The 17,508-nt window shown below is 41.4% G+C and overlaps 1 protein-coding gene across 1 annotated transcript in view; it reads right to left on the reverse strand.

The window, feature by feature from the left end:
• Positions 1 to 16,392, reverse strand: part of Megf9 (multiple EGF like domains 9) — a 91,654-nt gene extending 75,262 nt beyond the window's left edge. The window contains exon 1 of the mRNA XM_070012633.1: positions 15,679 to 16,392. Within this exon, the coding sequence (XP_069868734.1) occupies positions 15,679 to 16,291 (613 nt within the window). The 5' untranslated portion in view covers positions 16,292 to 16,392. The remainder of the gene's footprint in view (positions 1 to 15,678) is intronic.
• Positions 16,393 to 17,508: the final 1,116 nt, after the last annotated feature.

The following is a 17,508-nucleotide window of genomic DNA, read 5'->3' on the forward strand; positions in this document are numbered from 1 at the left end:
GACCACAGCACCACTTCTGGTTTTCTGGTAGTTAATTGGAGATGAAAGTCTCACGGACTTTCCTGCCCAAGCTGGCTTTGAAACGTGATCCTCAGATCTTAGCCTCTTGAGTAGCTATGATTACAGGCGTGAGCCACCGGTCTCCAGCTCTGCTAGACTTTAAAACATGAAGGGGGGATACAAGAAATGATGGCAGAGGGGCTAGGAAGGTGGCTCAGTGGTAGAGCGCTTGCCTTGCATGCCTTAGGCCCTGGGTTCGATTCCTCAGCACCACATAAGAAAAAAGAAAAAAGCCGGAAGTGGCGCTATGGCTCAAGTGGTAGAGCGCTCCCTTGAGCTAAAGAGCTGAGGGACAGCGCCCAGGCCCAGAGTTCAGGCCCCACGACCGGACCCAAAAAAAGAAAAAAAGAAATGATGGCAGAGACAGATCATGCAGAAATTTTAAATTATATTGAGGAACTTGAGCTTTATGGGTTAGAATCACTTAATGGTGCTTATTGTAAAAAATGTACATACTTTATCATAAATTGTTAGCCAGAAGACTGATATAATTCAATTTTGCACTATATATACATTTTCCACATCTATAGTTCACCCTGACCACTGGCTGACTAGGAGAAAAGTTTATGAAAGGAGAAGGGTGAATGCACTCTAAGGTGACTATCAGAAGTATGAATCACATTTGTAAATCTGATATTCTCCTATAAGTTTTATATGATCAAGTATCACCTGCCATCTTTATAACGTATTGTTAAGCATCAGCATCTTAGTGTGTATTAAGTGAAAGACGGGAGGTTTTATTATCAAGACAAGAACAACCAATATTTCCATTTCATGGAGCATGCTCTTACTTGCAAAATGCTAATAAACATTACGTTGTCTGTATTTGCACTGACCCTCTGGTGATGAATAGACAATCTCATAGACACTATTTATGTCTGATTTACATTTACCATGCTCTTCTACCTTTTTATCTTTTCTAATTTCCACCATTATCTTTTCTCATAACTTGCTACTCCACACATATATCAGCCTTTGAGAAATATCACCTTGATTTAATTTTAATTTTTATAGTAGCTACTGAATGCAAACATGGATCAGTATGTACAACTTGGAACCAATGCTGTGAGAAAAAGTATGAGTTTGCTGAAGAAGGCTAGAAAAGGTGAGAAAAGCAGAACCTCAAATATGTTCTGTAACCAATTTATTTTATTTTCTGCTACTCCCATCTGCTTTGGCAATGTAACATCAGTTTAGTCAAAGGAAAAAAATGTGCACAGACATCTGAGTCCCACAGAGCTGAGTTTGAATTCTAGGCCCTACACTTCCAGATGCAATTATACTCATGTTACTGAGAACAGTTTTGAAGCCTAGGAAGACTATGTGACTTGCATGTACATGTGTAGATTGTATTGGCATGCTTTAAAAAAATCAACATGCTAACAATATAGAATTGAATAAATGTACCTTTCTTTTCTTTATTTTTTGGTTCCAGTACTAGGAGTTGAACTCAGAGCCTTGTGCATTTGGGGCTTGGCTTGTTTGCTCATGGCTGGCATTTTTCCTTCCACTTGAATCATGCCCCCAGCCTGGCTTTTGCTGGTTAATTGGCATTAAAGTCTCATGGATTTTTCTGCGTGAACTGGCTTTGAACTATGATCATCCAGACTTCAAGGATCTAACTAAGGCTAGATTACAGATGTGAACCATCAGCACCTGTAGCCATTTATATCTGTAGGATCAATCATATTTTCATTCTACTAGGTTATTAGTGGTCGGTATCTAATACCTACAAAAAGATCACAGAGGAAAATACATCTGCCAGAGCTGAATAATAGCTATTTCAAAGATTCCCTAAAGACCTATCCAGGCACCAGTGGCTCATGTGTATAATTCTAACTACACAGGAAACTGGGACGTAGAAGATGGTGGTTTGAAACCAACCTGAGCAGAAAAATATACAAGACTGTATTTCCACTTAACCAGCAGAAGAGCTAGACTAGAAGTAAGTATGGCTCAAGTGGCAGAATGCCAGCTGTGAGCAAAAAAGCTGAGAGCATGAGGCCCTAGTTCAAGCCCTTGGTACTAGCACACATGTACACCCGCATGCACGCACACACAAATAGCTTACATGTAGTCCAATTCTAAATAGTACTATTACTGTTGTATCGTCAAGATAGTATGAGGGAATTCTCACTTTGACCGAGGCAACTCTGAAAAGATAGGAGGTAGCCTTTGCTTCAAGCATAGTTTCCCTACCCTACACCTTAGAACTAGCTGTTAGAGAACAGAAACAATGTGCTAGTCTTCCTGATTAACAGTGTGGTACAGTGTATACACTATGTCAAAAAAAGTAGGTAATAGCCCAACAACTGTAGCTCATCACACCTGTCATCTTAGCTACTCAGGAGGCTGAGATCTGAGGATCTCTGTTCAAAGCCAGCCCAGACAGGAAAGTCCATGAGACTCTTCACCAGAAAACTGGAAGTGGTGCTGTGGCTCAAATGGTAGAGTGCTAGCCTTGAGCTGAAGAGCTCAGGTACAGTGCCCAAGCCCAGAGTCCAAGACCCACAAGCAACAAAAGAAAAAAAAAGGGTAAATTTATTACGATAGAATTACCAAAGTTTTCTCTGATTTCCAAACATTGTCAATAGGTAATAAAAAGCAATAGTAATAATAATGACAGCTAAGTGTTTACTATGTGCTAGTTACTAAGTATGTACAGATGATTAAGCATTAGTAAATCAACATAGACATTAATTAATACCTACTCAATAACACTATAGTTCACTGTTTCTTTGATTTCAAAGTTACAAATTCAGAGAACATATATCATTGTGTAAGGTAGATGAGAGTTTCTGGAAGGCCAGGGCCATTCTTTGACATATTCTTTAGCATATCACCCAGGTGTTTTGTTAGTGTAAAAGCCAGGCAGATGGGCACTTTGACTACTCTCACCTCAGGATTAAACATATCAAATGCCTGGCTTGGTTCCAGGTGACTTTATGCTTTCAGAGGCCAACCTGAACCCAAAACGATTATGTTTGTGCTGGAGTTGACACAGGAAAACAAGTCACTGGTCCCTGGTTCTGCCAAACTTTCAAGTAAAGCATGCTGTGGAGTCCTCAATCACTATCCAAAATAGAGTGGTGCTCTTTTTGATGACAGGACAGCTAATTTAAATGAGATGAATTGTTTTCATATTATCTGTCAAACATTTGACTTCAGAGTGCTAAATCCAATGTACACCCTTGCCTTTATAACAAATAAATTACAGTAGCTCACTTATTGCAATGAAAAATAGAGTAATATATGCAGTAATAAATATTAAACTCTGTGATAAAATCTTTATGGAGTAGTTTTTCTGAAACTATTAAAAGGCACTAATATGGTGATTTGAACACAGTAAGCACTCAAAGTTTAATAGGCTAAAAGGAGGATATTCATAGAGCAGATCCCAAAGGCTCAATAGCTATGTGTTCATTTTACAAAATGAACTCCAAGAAATGGAAACAAGAGAAAAACAAGTTTAATAGGTTAAATTATAATAATAGCAGCAATAGTACTACTTTCAACCTCAAAAGATATTCTATTTCAAAACATTAAAACTAACATAAGCTGGGTCCCAGTGGCTCACACCTGTAATCCTAGCTACTCAGGAAACTGAAATCTGAGGATCATAGTTCAAAGCCAGCCTGGGCAGGAAAGTCCGTGAGACTTTCATCTCCAATTAACCTCCATAAAACTGGAAGCAGCACTGTGGCTCAACTGGTAGAGTGCTCACCTTGAGCTGAAGAACTGAGGGGCAGCGCCCAGGCCCCGAGTTCAAGCCCCACAACCAACAAAAAAAACAACAACGTAACATAAAGGTTCCAAAGCCATAGCATAATTGATTATAAAACTGAATTACCTATAAACTATATTGTATATGTAGCAATTTGTAAATGCATGTGTGTATATTTATCTTTAATCAGAGCTATTTTATTTACATTATATTATAAACCAATATAAGCCATGTACTATGGAAAAATATCGGAAAACAGCTTGAGTTCTACAAAGACTTTGTATCTGAGAGAAAAAAAAGCAAGTAATTTATATGTTCTCAAAAATCTTGGGACACTAGAAGTAATAGGTTTCATTTTATAGTTAAACTAAATCACAGGACCATGAAAACAGTGTTTAATAATGCACAAAATGAATGAAAAGAAAAACTGGAATTCAGTTCTTCTAGCTGCCATTCCACTATTATCTAGACCATTCAGCCCTGACTTTGTGGACAAGTTGATGCAACAAACTAACTTAAAATTTAAAACCAGTTGAACAGGCTAGGTTTGCAGGCAATATACCAACAATTCGGTATAATAATACCCAACAACTAAAATGTTTTGTGTGTTTGGTATACTGTATAACTATTCATTAACCCACACACATCAGTGGATGTTAGGGTTTTATTGCTAATGCTGTGCTCAAAGAACTGTAGGATCATAAGGAACATAAAAATCAGACATGAAATATACAGCAGGAAAAATCCAATGTCTTACCTTAACCAAGCCTCAATGCACAAATAAAGTAGAATACATATATTGGAATGGCAAGCATCCCCTCCTCTTTCCCATAATTTCCAGTAACCCTTTCCATACTCTTATGCATTCTTATGAATGATTGATAAGACTAAAGAGAACCTAAAAAGCTATTTGATTCATGCTGTTTCTTTTAAAGTGACCACCATCTAAACACTTCCTAGAGTATTTTTTTAGTTTATTCTTTAAAGACTTGTCACTGCTGGGCAAGAGTGGCTTACATCTGTAATCCTTAGTTACTCAAGGGTTAAGACCTGGGGATCCTGGGGCAAAGCCAGCCTGGACAGAAAAGTTCCAGAGATGGAAAAAGCAAAAAGATGTCAAAAAGATGGCAGTGGCAGACACCAGCTTTGAAAAAAAAAAAAAAAAAAAAAAACAAACCTAAGGGAGAACACTTTGATCCTGAGTTCAAGCACTTGTACCAACACACACACACACACACACACACACACACACACACACACACACACACACACACACACACACACACACACACACACACACACACACACACACACTAATTACCAAAGTTTTTAAAAAGGAGGGAGTAGGGGCTGGGAAGGTAGCTCAGTGGTAGAGTGCTTGCCTTGCAAGCATGAGGCCCTGGGTTAGATTCCTCAGCACCACATAAACAGAAAAAGCCGGAAGTGGCGCTGTGGCTCCAGTGGTAGAGCACTAGCCTTGAGCTGAAGAGCTGAGGGACAGCGCCCAGGCCCAGAGTTCAGGCCTCATGGCCGGCAAAAAAAAAAAAAAGGAGGGAATATTATGTTATTATGTTGTCCTTAGAATTAACAATACTACCTCTAACTTCTTTTTGCTCATATGTGTGTCAAGTAAAAGCTCTAGGTTTAAAAAAAAAGAACTAATCCCTGTTAACATGCTAGTTTCTATGAAGCATACAATGCAATAAGTTTTTGTCAGTTATCTAAAGAGTGTAACATTTACTAAATAAAAGCTATTTAGCACTCCACATCCCGGCTAAAACATTTCTACTCCTTATCATTTTCTTTCTGACTAGGCAGAACACATTCCTTCTTTCCAATGAATAAATTTCCCCTTCCCTTGAAGCTTAGCAGTCTCCCTGGCAAGGCATCATATAGAACAGCTGTTATATTACCAGTATAAAAGCAATCCCATCTGATCTAATTGTAAAACATATGGGACAGACTGAAACCAAATTTGGGGGTGGGAGTGTCTGTGTTTTTAAGAGAAGGAACAAAGATCTTCTATTGGTAGAGACTGTGAACAAGGCCATGAATTCAAATTTTGCATGTTTTAAACTATATCTATTTGAATAAGTTGCTTCAGTTAAATTAAAGTACACATTTTAAACTCCATTTACTAAACAAAATGAAAAAAAAAATCAGTTCTCCATTTCTAGCTCATACCAAAAGTTTCAGTTAACCTTCCCTAACTGTACCAAATCTTACATATGTTATCTCTACCCTGAGTTTAAGCTTTGTCAGGCCTCTGGACACAATCTCACCAGTCTCTTTTCTTCAGAATCAAGACACTGAGACTTGGCAAATACTTCTGATTTAGACTAAATTTGCTGAGTCAAACATAGAAAGTAGAGGTAAATGGCTCTGTGTGACATCATCCAACTTGATCTCATGTGAGACTGACCAAACTTATCCTTTCTTCATCTTAACTCATTTATTTTTATCACTATAAAATTAAAACTAAGTAAACTCATGGAAAAAGCTTGGCAATTTCAGAAAAGCACTAAGAAACAATTGGAGTTATCCACAAACTCATTACTTAGCTTTAATCAATTAATACGTTGTGTAATTCTCTTCTTTTTATGTATCTTGCTACCAAATCCAAGTATTGTAATAACTGTGTAATAGTTCAGAAACAACTATAATTTCTTTATCTCAGGATGTCAGAGTAGGAGAATTTATATTTCCAAAATCTTTAGTGAGGTGAGCACTGGTGGCTCACACCTATAATCCTAGCTACTCAGGAGGCTGAGATCTGAGGACCAAGGTTTGAAGCCAGCCCAGGCAGAAAGTCCCTGTGAGACTCTTATCTGCAATTAAAACATTCAAAACCAGAAGTGGCACCATGGCTCAATGTGGTAGAACACCAGCCTTGAGCAAAAGAGCTCAGGGACAGCACCCAGGCCCTGAGTTCAAGCCCCACAACTGACAAAAAAAAATTTTTAGTGAAAGACTAAATCCTAATAATAATAGAATGGATTAAAATGTAGGTAGTGATGTGGAAGAGAGAGGTAGGGGTTACGTGGTTTACATGTGAACCCACCCGGACTCTCTAGTCCCTATCCCAGCTCCTAAACACATGTAAGGAAGCTCAATTACCCAAATAATGCAGTTTAAAAAGTATAAACAAATTCTACCTCTATCATTTCATTTGCTCAAGATCAAAGGATTAGTAAACAAACCCTGAGTTCCATGGCTTAAAGACAAGGGTTCAGCTTTCCAACTTTAGCTATTCTTTCTACAAACATCATCAGATGTTCACTGTCTATTGTTGTTCTTCCTTTAAGAAAAATAGAAGGGACAAGGTTATGTAACAAGTTAATAATTAATGTAATATATTAGATTTCAAAAAAACTCCATCTGCCAAAGTAATAGGTTCTTATACTATTATTATAAGCCACTGGGGTAAGTTAGATAAAAGTGCATTTCTAAACTAAGAGATAAGCTATTATTACATTATTTTCCTCAAGCATATATACTCTATGTCTACTGTAGCTACTAAGTGTTCTTTCTTTGGCCAGTAAGTCATTAAATATTGAGAATCTAATTTGGGGCTGGACAGTGATGATATAAATGTGAACAAGACAGAAATCCCTGTCCTCAATAGAATTTATGAAACATGATAGGTTTGGGCAAACTACTTAAACTTCATAAATCCAAGTATTAGCCATCCATAAAATAAGGATAATAATATTTACAATTGTATTACATAAAAATTAAATTATATGATGTATATTTAATTTAAAAAGACTGATAGAGCTAAGCATTGGTGGCTCGTGCCTGTAATCCTAGCTACACTCAGGACACTGAGATCTGAGGATCACAGTTCAAAGCCAGCCTGGACAGAAATATCTAATATCTTCAATTAACCAGCAAAAAGTGAGATGTGGAGGTGTGGCTCAAATGGTAGAGCACTAGCCTTGAGTAAAAAAGTTAAGGAAGGGGCTGGGAAGGTGGCTTAGTGGTAGAGCACTTGCCTTGCATGCATGAGGCCCTGGGTTCGATTCCCCAACACTACATAAGCAAAAAGAAAAAAAGCCGGAAGTGGCGCTGTGGCTCAAGTGGTAGAGCGCTAGCCTTGAGTTGAAGAGCTCAGGGATAGCGCCTAGGCCCAGAGTTCAGGCCCCACGACCAGACTCAAAAAAAAAAAAGTTAAGGAAGAGTGCCCAGGCCCTTTGTGTATATATTGACACACATAAATAATACATCAATAAGGATGAAGTATGGATGGCAAAGTCCTAAGAATTTTAAAGGCATTCTGTAAAGCACAATGCACTTCAAACTTGTTAATTATTATAAGTACTCTGTTCACACTATTAAATTTAATTATGTTTCTATAGGGAAAATTCTGTTATTCAAAAGATTAAACATTTCTCAATCAAATTAAACCTTGCATAACTGTGTATAAATCCCAAGTCAACTTACCAACAAAAACAGCTCAAATTACTCATATACAGAAAAAATGCCACTTAAAATACAAAAAATTTTAGAGGAAGATTACTTTGTTCTTAGTGGTGGAGAAGGGTAAGAGGTTTATCTAAGCAATAAAGATCCTCAGATAAAAAGAAAATCTTTTCTCTATTTTTTTCAAAAAGAGGTAATTAGCACCATGTCCTAAATATTTATACAAATGATGACATCTGTATTTCAAATGGACTTAATAACCTAAATTAAATTTATTTAAATCAATAGGAAAAGGGATAAAGTCACTGAGTAAGACATGTTTTATTCTGAGTGCAAAGTCTTCAACCCCATGCATTCTGATACCAAGACATCTTCAAGGACTTTTTGTTCATCTAGAAAGGCCTTGTGGAAGAATTAGGCTTTGAGAAGGCACTGAGGGAGGTCAAAGTAGTAAGTTGTTCAACAGAGAGGGTAATTTGGGTCCCTAAGGAACCTGGAAAGAAGCCGGGCGCCGGTGGCTCATGCCTGTAATCCTAGCTGCTCCGGGGGCTGAGATCTGAGGATCATGCGGTTCAAAGCCAGCTCAGGCAGCAAAGTCTGTGAGACTCTTATCTCCAATAAACCACTCAGAAAACTGGAAGTGGCGCTGTGGCTCAAGTGGTAGAGCACTAGCCTTTAGCTGAAGAGCTGAGGGACAGTGCCCAAGCCCAGAGTTCGAGCCCCACAACGGGAAAAAAAAAAAAAAAGAACCTGGAAAGAATGGAATGGGCTAATAATGAGACAAGAATGAGAAGAACATATAGAAGAATTTTCATTTATAAACAAGCAAGCAGAGTAGAATGAAGACTTTTGTTTTTAAGAAGGAAAAATTGGGAAAGATTTCTCTAACAATAATATGTAGAACAATAACTTATGGAATGGTGGCATTATTAGAGAGGTTATTCAGATACTAATCAGAATTTCTTAGAAGTACTTAGACACCATCAAGGATAATTATTCTGAGCAAACTTTTATTGTTGCTCAAATACATAGGGATCTCAACAATCTCTATCTTTTTCATCACTATTTTTTTAAAAATCTCCCTTTAAAATTACAAAAGTGTAGGGTAGTTTCTAGTGAAAACCAGATAAATTTCCTTAAAAGAAGACTTAAGTGATCACAGACCAGGTGTCTATGATATAAAATAGACTTTCATGTTATACCTAAAGAAAACAAACAACAAAGTTCAAGATCAATTTAAAAGGCATAGATTAAGGCTATTTATAACTAAAAATATCATCTAACATTTTCAGATAAACAATATCTTATATTTCTATCCTCTTCTGATCTATGAAGTGCCCTAGAGCAGTAATCTCTCTGCCCATAATTTACCCATCAGTAAAACCAGCACTATAATGCTTTACTTCCTTTCTTTTTATAAGGGTGCCAGGACGTCTGGAAGTTAATGTTCACATGTTTAGGAATGCTAAGATGAGAAGTAATGCATACTCTAATTTCATAGGTCCTTAGTAAAATCAAGATAAAAAGGTCTAGTAAGATTATTTCAATGTGCAAATTTTCAACTAGCCAAAAGGCTTCCTGAAGACATCATTCAAAAGCTTTCAAACTAATGTTCTGGAGTTTATGTTGTTCCAGAAACTATTCAGACTAAGGAATTTCTATACAAAATGAGGCACTTTGGACAAGAATAAGAAGTAAGTTTGAGAAGTCCCCAGACTTGGCCCTAAAAAAGAATTCAGATAAATTTATCTATCACAGACAAAATTAAAGATAAAACAAGAGTAGAGTAATAGCTATAATTTAATACCACAACCATAAAACATTGAAGAGGGTAAATGTATAGAATATAATGTTTTCTCTGGACCTGTTTTCTTATCAGAAAATAAGAATAGGAATTGAGGCCCTGAATTGTATCTCTAGCCTCCAACACCAGGGAAAGGAGAAAAAAAAAAGGAAACAGGGTAGTAATAGTAACTAATTCAAGACCTAACTATTCTAGGATTAAATGACTTAACATATGTAAGACACTTAAAATAGTTCCAGGAACATAGTGTGTTTGCAATTATGTAGTCCACATCCTTCAGACCCGATTAAATATTTGAAGTTCCAAAACTAAATATTTTTCTGTAACTCATTTGGTGGCAAATACCTGCCCTGCCCTGAACATAGTTGGCAACAAAGCCTGGCCTGCTCAAATGCAAGACTACTTATAGTCTCTTTTTATCCCAATCAATGTGTATTTTGTAATGAATATCCTCAAATATTTGGCTACTAGATGCTGTCCCAGCGTCAGTAAGGTGGATTTATTAACTTCCTAAAATCTGAAAAATTCTCAAATATATTCAAGCACCCAGAATTGAATAAAATATTAAGAACCTATATTATCTTTGGATCTCTACAGTTTGTTTCCTTAAAATAAATGGTATCTTCTTAAATAAAACATAAGTAATAAGATCCTGAGCCTAGTAATAGGAAATTTTAAGATGAAGAAAGCATCTTCCCCATGGAACTAGAGGCATGGTTCAAGTGACATAGCAACAGCACTGAGCAAAAAAGGTGAAGGGGAGCTCAAAGCCTTGAGTTCAAGCCCCAGTACTAGCTTTAAAAAAAAAAAAAAAGGAATTTTCCAGTCTGAGTAGGAGGGCTCTGGCTGCTATTATTTCATGTAGAATATACACAGTTGGATATGGTGGTCCACACCTGTAATCCTAGCACTGGGAGGGAGAATAAGGAAAAAAGCCTATGCTATAGAGTGTGTTCCACACCAACCTGGTTTACAGAGCAAGATCCTGTCTCCAAACCAACAATAAGAAAAGGAAAACAAAGCAAATAGAATCTATTGCAAATGTTTCATTTACATGTTGTAGTAGAATTTACAAACTAGGGCTTTCCTCTCATTACCTGAACCTCAAATAAATAAGGCTCCTTTTTACAGTACTGGTCAAACAGACACTTGAGAACTCACCTAAACTGTTATCCCTTCCCTGTAAAAATGTTTTATCATCCATCCTTACCCTGTGAGGAAGAATAACCAGCCCGCCTTGACTTGCCCTTTGACTGTCTGTAAGAACACCCTGTAGGTAATGTGAATGAACTGGGTGGAGTACACAAACAAACTTGGGATCTAAACGGATGACTTGAATTTAACAATCAAATCAATCCTCTATGTATGGTAAATGTCTCCATTTGTTAGTTTAGAAAAGGACAGAATTTCCAAGCCCATAGAGAAAAAAGACCCATCAGGCTCTTACGCTTTTAAGTAAAAGATTCTAGTATCTTTTTTCTCCTTCTTCTTCTCCTTTTCCTTCTCCCTCCCCTTCTTCTTCTTCCTCCTCCTTTTCTGTCTCCTCCTCCTCTTCCTCTACCTCCCTTGTCTTCTTTCTCCTTCTTCTTTCTTCTTCTGTATGGGTCCTGGACTTGCCCTTAGAGCCAGAGGGCTATCCCTGAGCTGCTCTTTCCTCAAGGCTAGCACTCTACCACTTAATTCACACTTCCATTTCTAGCTTTTTGCTGTTTAATTGGTGATAAGTCTCTCAGACTATCCTGCCCTAGCTGGCTTTGAACCGAGATCCTCAGATGTCAGCCTCCTGAGTAGCTAGGCTTAAAGGGGTCACTGATACCTGGCTAAAATTCTGGTATCTTAATGGAGCCAATATGTCCATTAAAGAGATTGTGATCAAGGCTTAACTATATCATCTTCAAGGTCACAACTAGAAAGAACAAGGTAACTGTCCTCTCTTCTAGAGCTAATTGAGCACAGCTAGTATATTATGTCCAGGTTTTTTCCACATCCTGAGAGTATCACAGAAAGACTGAAAAAGTATAGTAAAGAGGAGACTCTAGTAAAGAAATATGAAAACATATCACATAAAGACCAGTTAAATGAGTTGAAGTCATTTAGCTCAGATTCCAAAGGAGCATAATCACTGTCTCTAAAACCCTTCAGAATTGCCATGGCTCAGATAATCAGACTTGTTCTACATGGCCTCCAGTGGGCCCAGCCAGACCATCATCATTAACTACAGCTATGCCTATCAGCTACCTCTATACATTCTTAAAATGTAGAGCCATGTCAGAATAGAAAAGCCTATTGTACCCTATTAGTCAATAATTCAAAAACTCCAACATTTGTCATTACTTCAGAGTTTTATTACGATTTGCTAGTGACCCAGCATCCCTCTTTACCCTTCCCCAAATGTCCTGTCCGATCAGTTGAGTACTCTGCCAGGTTTGTGGGAGGAAAGTGCTTGCTTGCTGGGCAATTACTTTCAGTTTGCAGAAAGTGAGTGTAAACAATGGAGAGCCCTAACTTAGGGGTAAGCAAAAACACTCAGCTAAGTCTCCAAGAGAGAAATTCTTAATTCAGAAAGCATCTGTAAGATGTATCAAATCAAATATTATACTTAGTTCTTATAGGAATATTGAAATGAGGAAGAACCTCTCTTCCTAATGCCAGGGAATCCAGCTTTACAAGCCAAATCAGCTCTTTCAAATTCAAATAGTTTTCTTCTGTCAAAGAGCTCTGTTTACTATTTAAACCCTTGGCTCTGGTTAAATAGTCTATACTTGCTATCATAAAAGCTAAAATTAAGCCAGGCAGCAGTGGCTCACAACTGTAATCCTAGCTACTCAGAAGGCCGAGATCTGAGGATCACAGTTCAAAGCCAGCTGGGGCAGGAATATCTGTGAGACTCTTATCTCCAGTAAACTACTCAAAAAAGCCAGAAGTGGCACTGTGGCTCAAGTGGGAGAGTGCTAACCTTAAGCAAAAGAAGCTCAGGGACAGTGGCCAGGCCCAGAGTTCAAGTACCAGAACCGGCAAAAAAAAAAATCCTAAAATTGTTTATCAGGTCACAAAGCTAATGAAGCGCCTGAGAACTAGATACTGGCAACCCAGAGTGACTTCACAGAGTAGTAAAACTCCAGATTATTTAAAACAAAGGGAAGTGACCAGAGTTGGACATGCTAAAACTAAGGTTAGTCCATGGAAAATACTAATAACTTTGAACAATTCAAATGGCAAATACTAATTAGCCCAATGTTACTAGAAATTTATTTGAATTCTGAGCATTGATTCAAATCAAAGTATTAGACAAATATAATAAAAATGGGATGAACTTAAGAACAGTCTTCTCCACTCTTTAAAGCAATCTAAGTGTGTATAGAGATTGGTTGAATAAATTATGACACATTCTGACAATAGGAAGTACAACTATTAAAAATAATTAGATCCAAGGTACTCACATAAATATATATGTATATATACAATCAATGATACACAGTTAATACAGCAAGTTGTAAAACAGTATTATAGAATCATTCCATTTTTTAAAAACTATTTTATTCAATTAAATTTTCTTTGCAGTACAGGGATTGCACACTCTAGACCAAAACCTGCCCACCTAAAAACTATTTTTAAAAATTCTGTGTAATGATCACACATGCCCAGAAAAAAAGTTTGAAGGAAAAAAAACCAACCAGCTGCAAACACTACTAACATCTAGAGGTTTACTGAAACCAGAAAACAGTAACTTTCACTTTTCACTTGGTAGACTTTTGGTTTTTTGTTTTGCTTTGTTTTTGTCAGAAAGGGTTATCTTAGTGTCTTTTTAAAACAAGGAAAACCAATTATCCTGAGTTATTTATCCGATACTAACCATAGTAAGAAATTGCAACCTTAATGCTACTGTGTGCTTGAAATTTTAAAAAAAAATCTAATTCTTTTTTTTTTCATTATATTTTGCTAAATGGAAAAAAAAATTTAATCACCGCAAGTCCCTACTTGGTTTCTCAAATGCTTTTCTCTATTTAAAAAAATGCTTGGTCAAAAGCATATTTAACATACACATGGTGCTTATACCAGGAATTGTGCTAAGCACTAAAGACAGTTTTGAGCGAGGATCTCTGTATGTAGCTCAGCTCAAACTTATGATCCTCGGTCTCAGCCTCCTGAATGCTGGGATTACAGGCATGCACCACCAGATTCAGCTCAAGATGTTTAATTCTCACAGCAATCTTACAAGTACTATAATTATCTTCATTTCACAGTTGAAGAAAAGGAGGCCAGAAAGGTTAAGTAACTCGCTCAAGCTTTCATAGGGACAGCCCACTGGAATTCTAACCTAGGAATGGACAACACAGTCCATACTTTCAACCACTATAATTCCTGTGTTTTAATCATATGTCAGTGTCTCTTCTAGAGGCCCAAATCATCACAGGTTAAAAAAAAGGGGGGGGGCCTAGTTAATATACCCTTGAAGCTGGAATCAATCCAAATTTGGCTTTTTTTTTTCAGAATGAATAATCAAACTCCAAACCAACACTGTATCAAAGCATATAACCATGTGGGAAATTTCTCTGCAGACACAATTATAGTCCAAAGTCCATAACCTGACTCACAGTAAACCACTGAGCCTAAGAATTAGGTCAGCTGATCCAGCCAGACAAGGGCTTTGGACATACCTCCACCCCAACTCTAAGCAAAAGAACTCAGAAACTCTTGTCTAAAGTCTTGACAAGTTATATTTTCTTGGCTAAGGACAACTTTAGATATAAAAGGAGAAAGAAAGGAGTCAGATCTAATGTTGCTTGAGACTTTAACCAGAAAGAAGAGGAGCTTTATTCTCTGTATGAACTCCAAATGAAATTGGCCTCTGTCAGCATCAGCAAAATCAGCCTAGTTTTTAAGGGGACAAAAATGGGCATCCCTGCTTAAATTGTCTTTAACCGAACACCTGACCTTGTAATTGAGAAAATACGTAGTGCAAGGAAGGGTTTTAACCTAATTTATAAACGTGTTCAACCTAGATAACACACGTGCCCCAAATGACCTACTGAATCTACTTACTTGCAGAGAAAACATGGATGACAATAGCTGTTTTATTTTGTGACCTCGGGTAGTGTACTGCTGTTTCTAAACAAAATCCTCTCCCTACCTCTTCCACCTGGCACAGGCACATCTGATATTAACAACAACAAGAAGAAAAATGAACAAGGAAACCGGGATCCCTTTCGCTCAGCCTTTGACCTGTGGGGTGGATGGAAGCAGGGATGTTTGCTGATTTTCAAACTTCCCCAGATAAACCAGGCGAGGTAGAGCCGAACCCAAAAGTTTGCGTCCCTGCTGGATCTCTTCTGACAAAGGCCAGAAAAACCTGGTTTGGAAAGAGATGCGATGCCTGGGCGAGGGCAGCTTCCCCCGACCCGAAAGAGCACGGCCCCGGGGGTGGGGGTGGGGGTGGGGGGGAGGAAGAGGGAGGGGGAGAGGCTGGACAAAAAGACTTCCCAGACCTGGGGCGAGGTGGGTCGTGCAGAGGGTCAACCTAGGCGGCTGGAGCTTGGATCTCCCCTTGGGGAGTCGAGACCAGAGGAGCGAAACGAACCATTCCAGCCAAGCGCCCAACTCTAGATGCCCGAGGCTGGGGTCCGGGTGGGGAGGCTGCCGCCGCCCGACAGCCAGCGCGGGGACTCACCTGGGGGAGGAGGGGAGGGGGGCTCGGTGGCAGGTGGGGTGGGCGGGACGCGGCGGCTGCTGCTGCTGCTGCTGTTGCTGCTGCTGCTGCTGCTGCTGCTGGGAAGGACGGCGATCGGGGTCCGGGGAGTGGTCGGCGCCAAAACGGTGGTCGCTACCGGGGTGGTCGGCGCCCGGTCAGTGGCCGTGGAGAGGGCGGTCGGCGCCACCGGGGTGGTGGCAGTGCGCTCCGCCTCGGGAGGAGCGGTCGGCAAGCGGCCGGGCGGCGCGCGGGAGGAGGTCGCCGCGGGTCCCGCGGTGGCCCGGGGAGGGGTGGGCTCCGGGGGCCGGGCTGGGGGCGTCGAGGCCGGGGGTCGGCGGACCGTGGCGCGCGGGGGGCCGGTCGGCGGGGCCTGGGCCGTGGGAGCCGTCGCCTCAGAGAAGGGGTGGCTGGGCTCGCCGCGCAGCCCCGGGCCCGGCGACGCGTCCACCTGCCCCTCGGCCCCGCCGCCACCGGTGACATTCCCGGCCGAGGCGACCGAGGCGGCGGCGGCGGCGGCGGCGGCGCAGCACAACAGGGCGAGGCCGCCCAGGCTCGGCAGGCTCCTCATGGCGCGCTCGGCTCCGCCATTCATTCATTCAACCAGTCGGTTGGTCAGTCATCTTCTCTTCCTGGCAATCCGACCGAGGAAGCCGCCGCCGCCGCCGCCGCCGCCGCCGTCGTCGTCGCTGCCACCGGGCGCACCATCGCCGCCTCCCTCTCTGACAGGCGGCCGGCCCCGCGGGCGGGCCTCAGCGCGGAGGGAACGACCCGGCCGAGCGCGGACAACCCGCCCTCCTCGACTGGCAGCCGTACCTAGCCAATGAGAGGCCGCTCTCGCCCACGTGACCCACCCGCTTCCCGGCCTCTTTGTAGCCCAGCAGACCAATCAGAAGACATCGTGGGAAAAGGGGCGGGACGTAGGGCGGGAGGAGGGTGGTGCGAGCGCCGCTGGAGCCGGCCGGGCCAGCGGCGGCTCCCGCTTTGTCTGCCCGTAGAGCCGGGCGCGGGCCCTCCGGCACCCGGCGCGGAGGAGCAGACAAAGGACGCGCCCCGTGCGGCAGACGCCGGGCCAAGTCCTCTGCTTCACCGGGCTGCCAGCGCGACCCGGGGCGGGGATTCCTCTCTCCGAGTGACCCCGCCTTCCTGAACAATGGGGCGCCGGCGCCGCACCCCGTTTCAGGCAGGGACTGGCCTGCGGCCCCCCGCAAGGAACCAGGTCGACCCTGTGACAGCCTTGCCTCTGTTGCCAGGAGAGCCTGGCCTAGGCCCTGCGAGGTCTGCGCTGCCATTTCCACTTCAGGGATGGGGAAACTGAGGCACGCCCCCACCAAGCACCTGCTTGTGAGCCTGGCTCATCATCAGTGGAGCCAGGCTGGACGGGGCCGGTCTGCAGACCCGTCCCGGGCACAAGGTGCTGGACTCTTGCCTGGGGAAACAGACTCACTTACCTCGCACACTTTACCCCAGGAAGACCAGAATCTGACCGGAGTTGCATCTCCGCTTCTAGCGAAGTGGTTCAGGGGTCTGACTCCGTTTTCTCACCACTAAATGGAGGTGATGGGAGGCACCCCATCCCCCTCACAGAGCTGATGGGAGAATTAAATGATGTACATAATGGGCTTAACCCAGTGCCTGGCCCACTATGGTAAACCCTCATTAATGCTAACTACTCTCAGCGAAGTGTGTCCAGACAAGCCTTGGGTTGGAAAGCAGCCTGAGGGCCTCAGCCCTGCCGGGCTCCCCCAGAGACTCTGGCCTGTTGTCACAGAGATGGGGGTGGGGCTGACAGCAGTGCTTCACCCTGGGTGA

This window comes from Dipodomys merriami, unplaced genomic scaffold, assembly GCF_024711535.1.
Source record: "Dipodomys merriami isolate MVZ:Mamm:240054 unplaced genomic scaffold, mDipMer1.0.p SCAF_11, whole genome shotgun sequence".
Classification (NCBI taxonomy): domain Eukaryota; kingdom Metazoa; phylum Chordata; class Mammalia; order Rodentia; family Heteromyidae; genus Dipodomys; species Dipodomys merriami.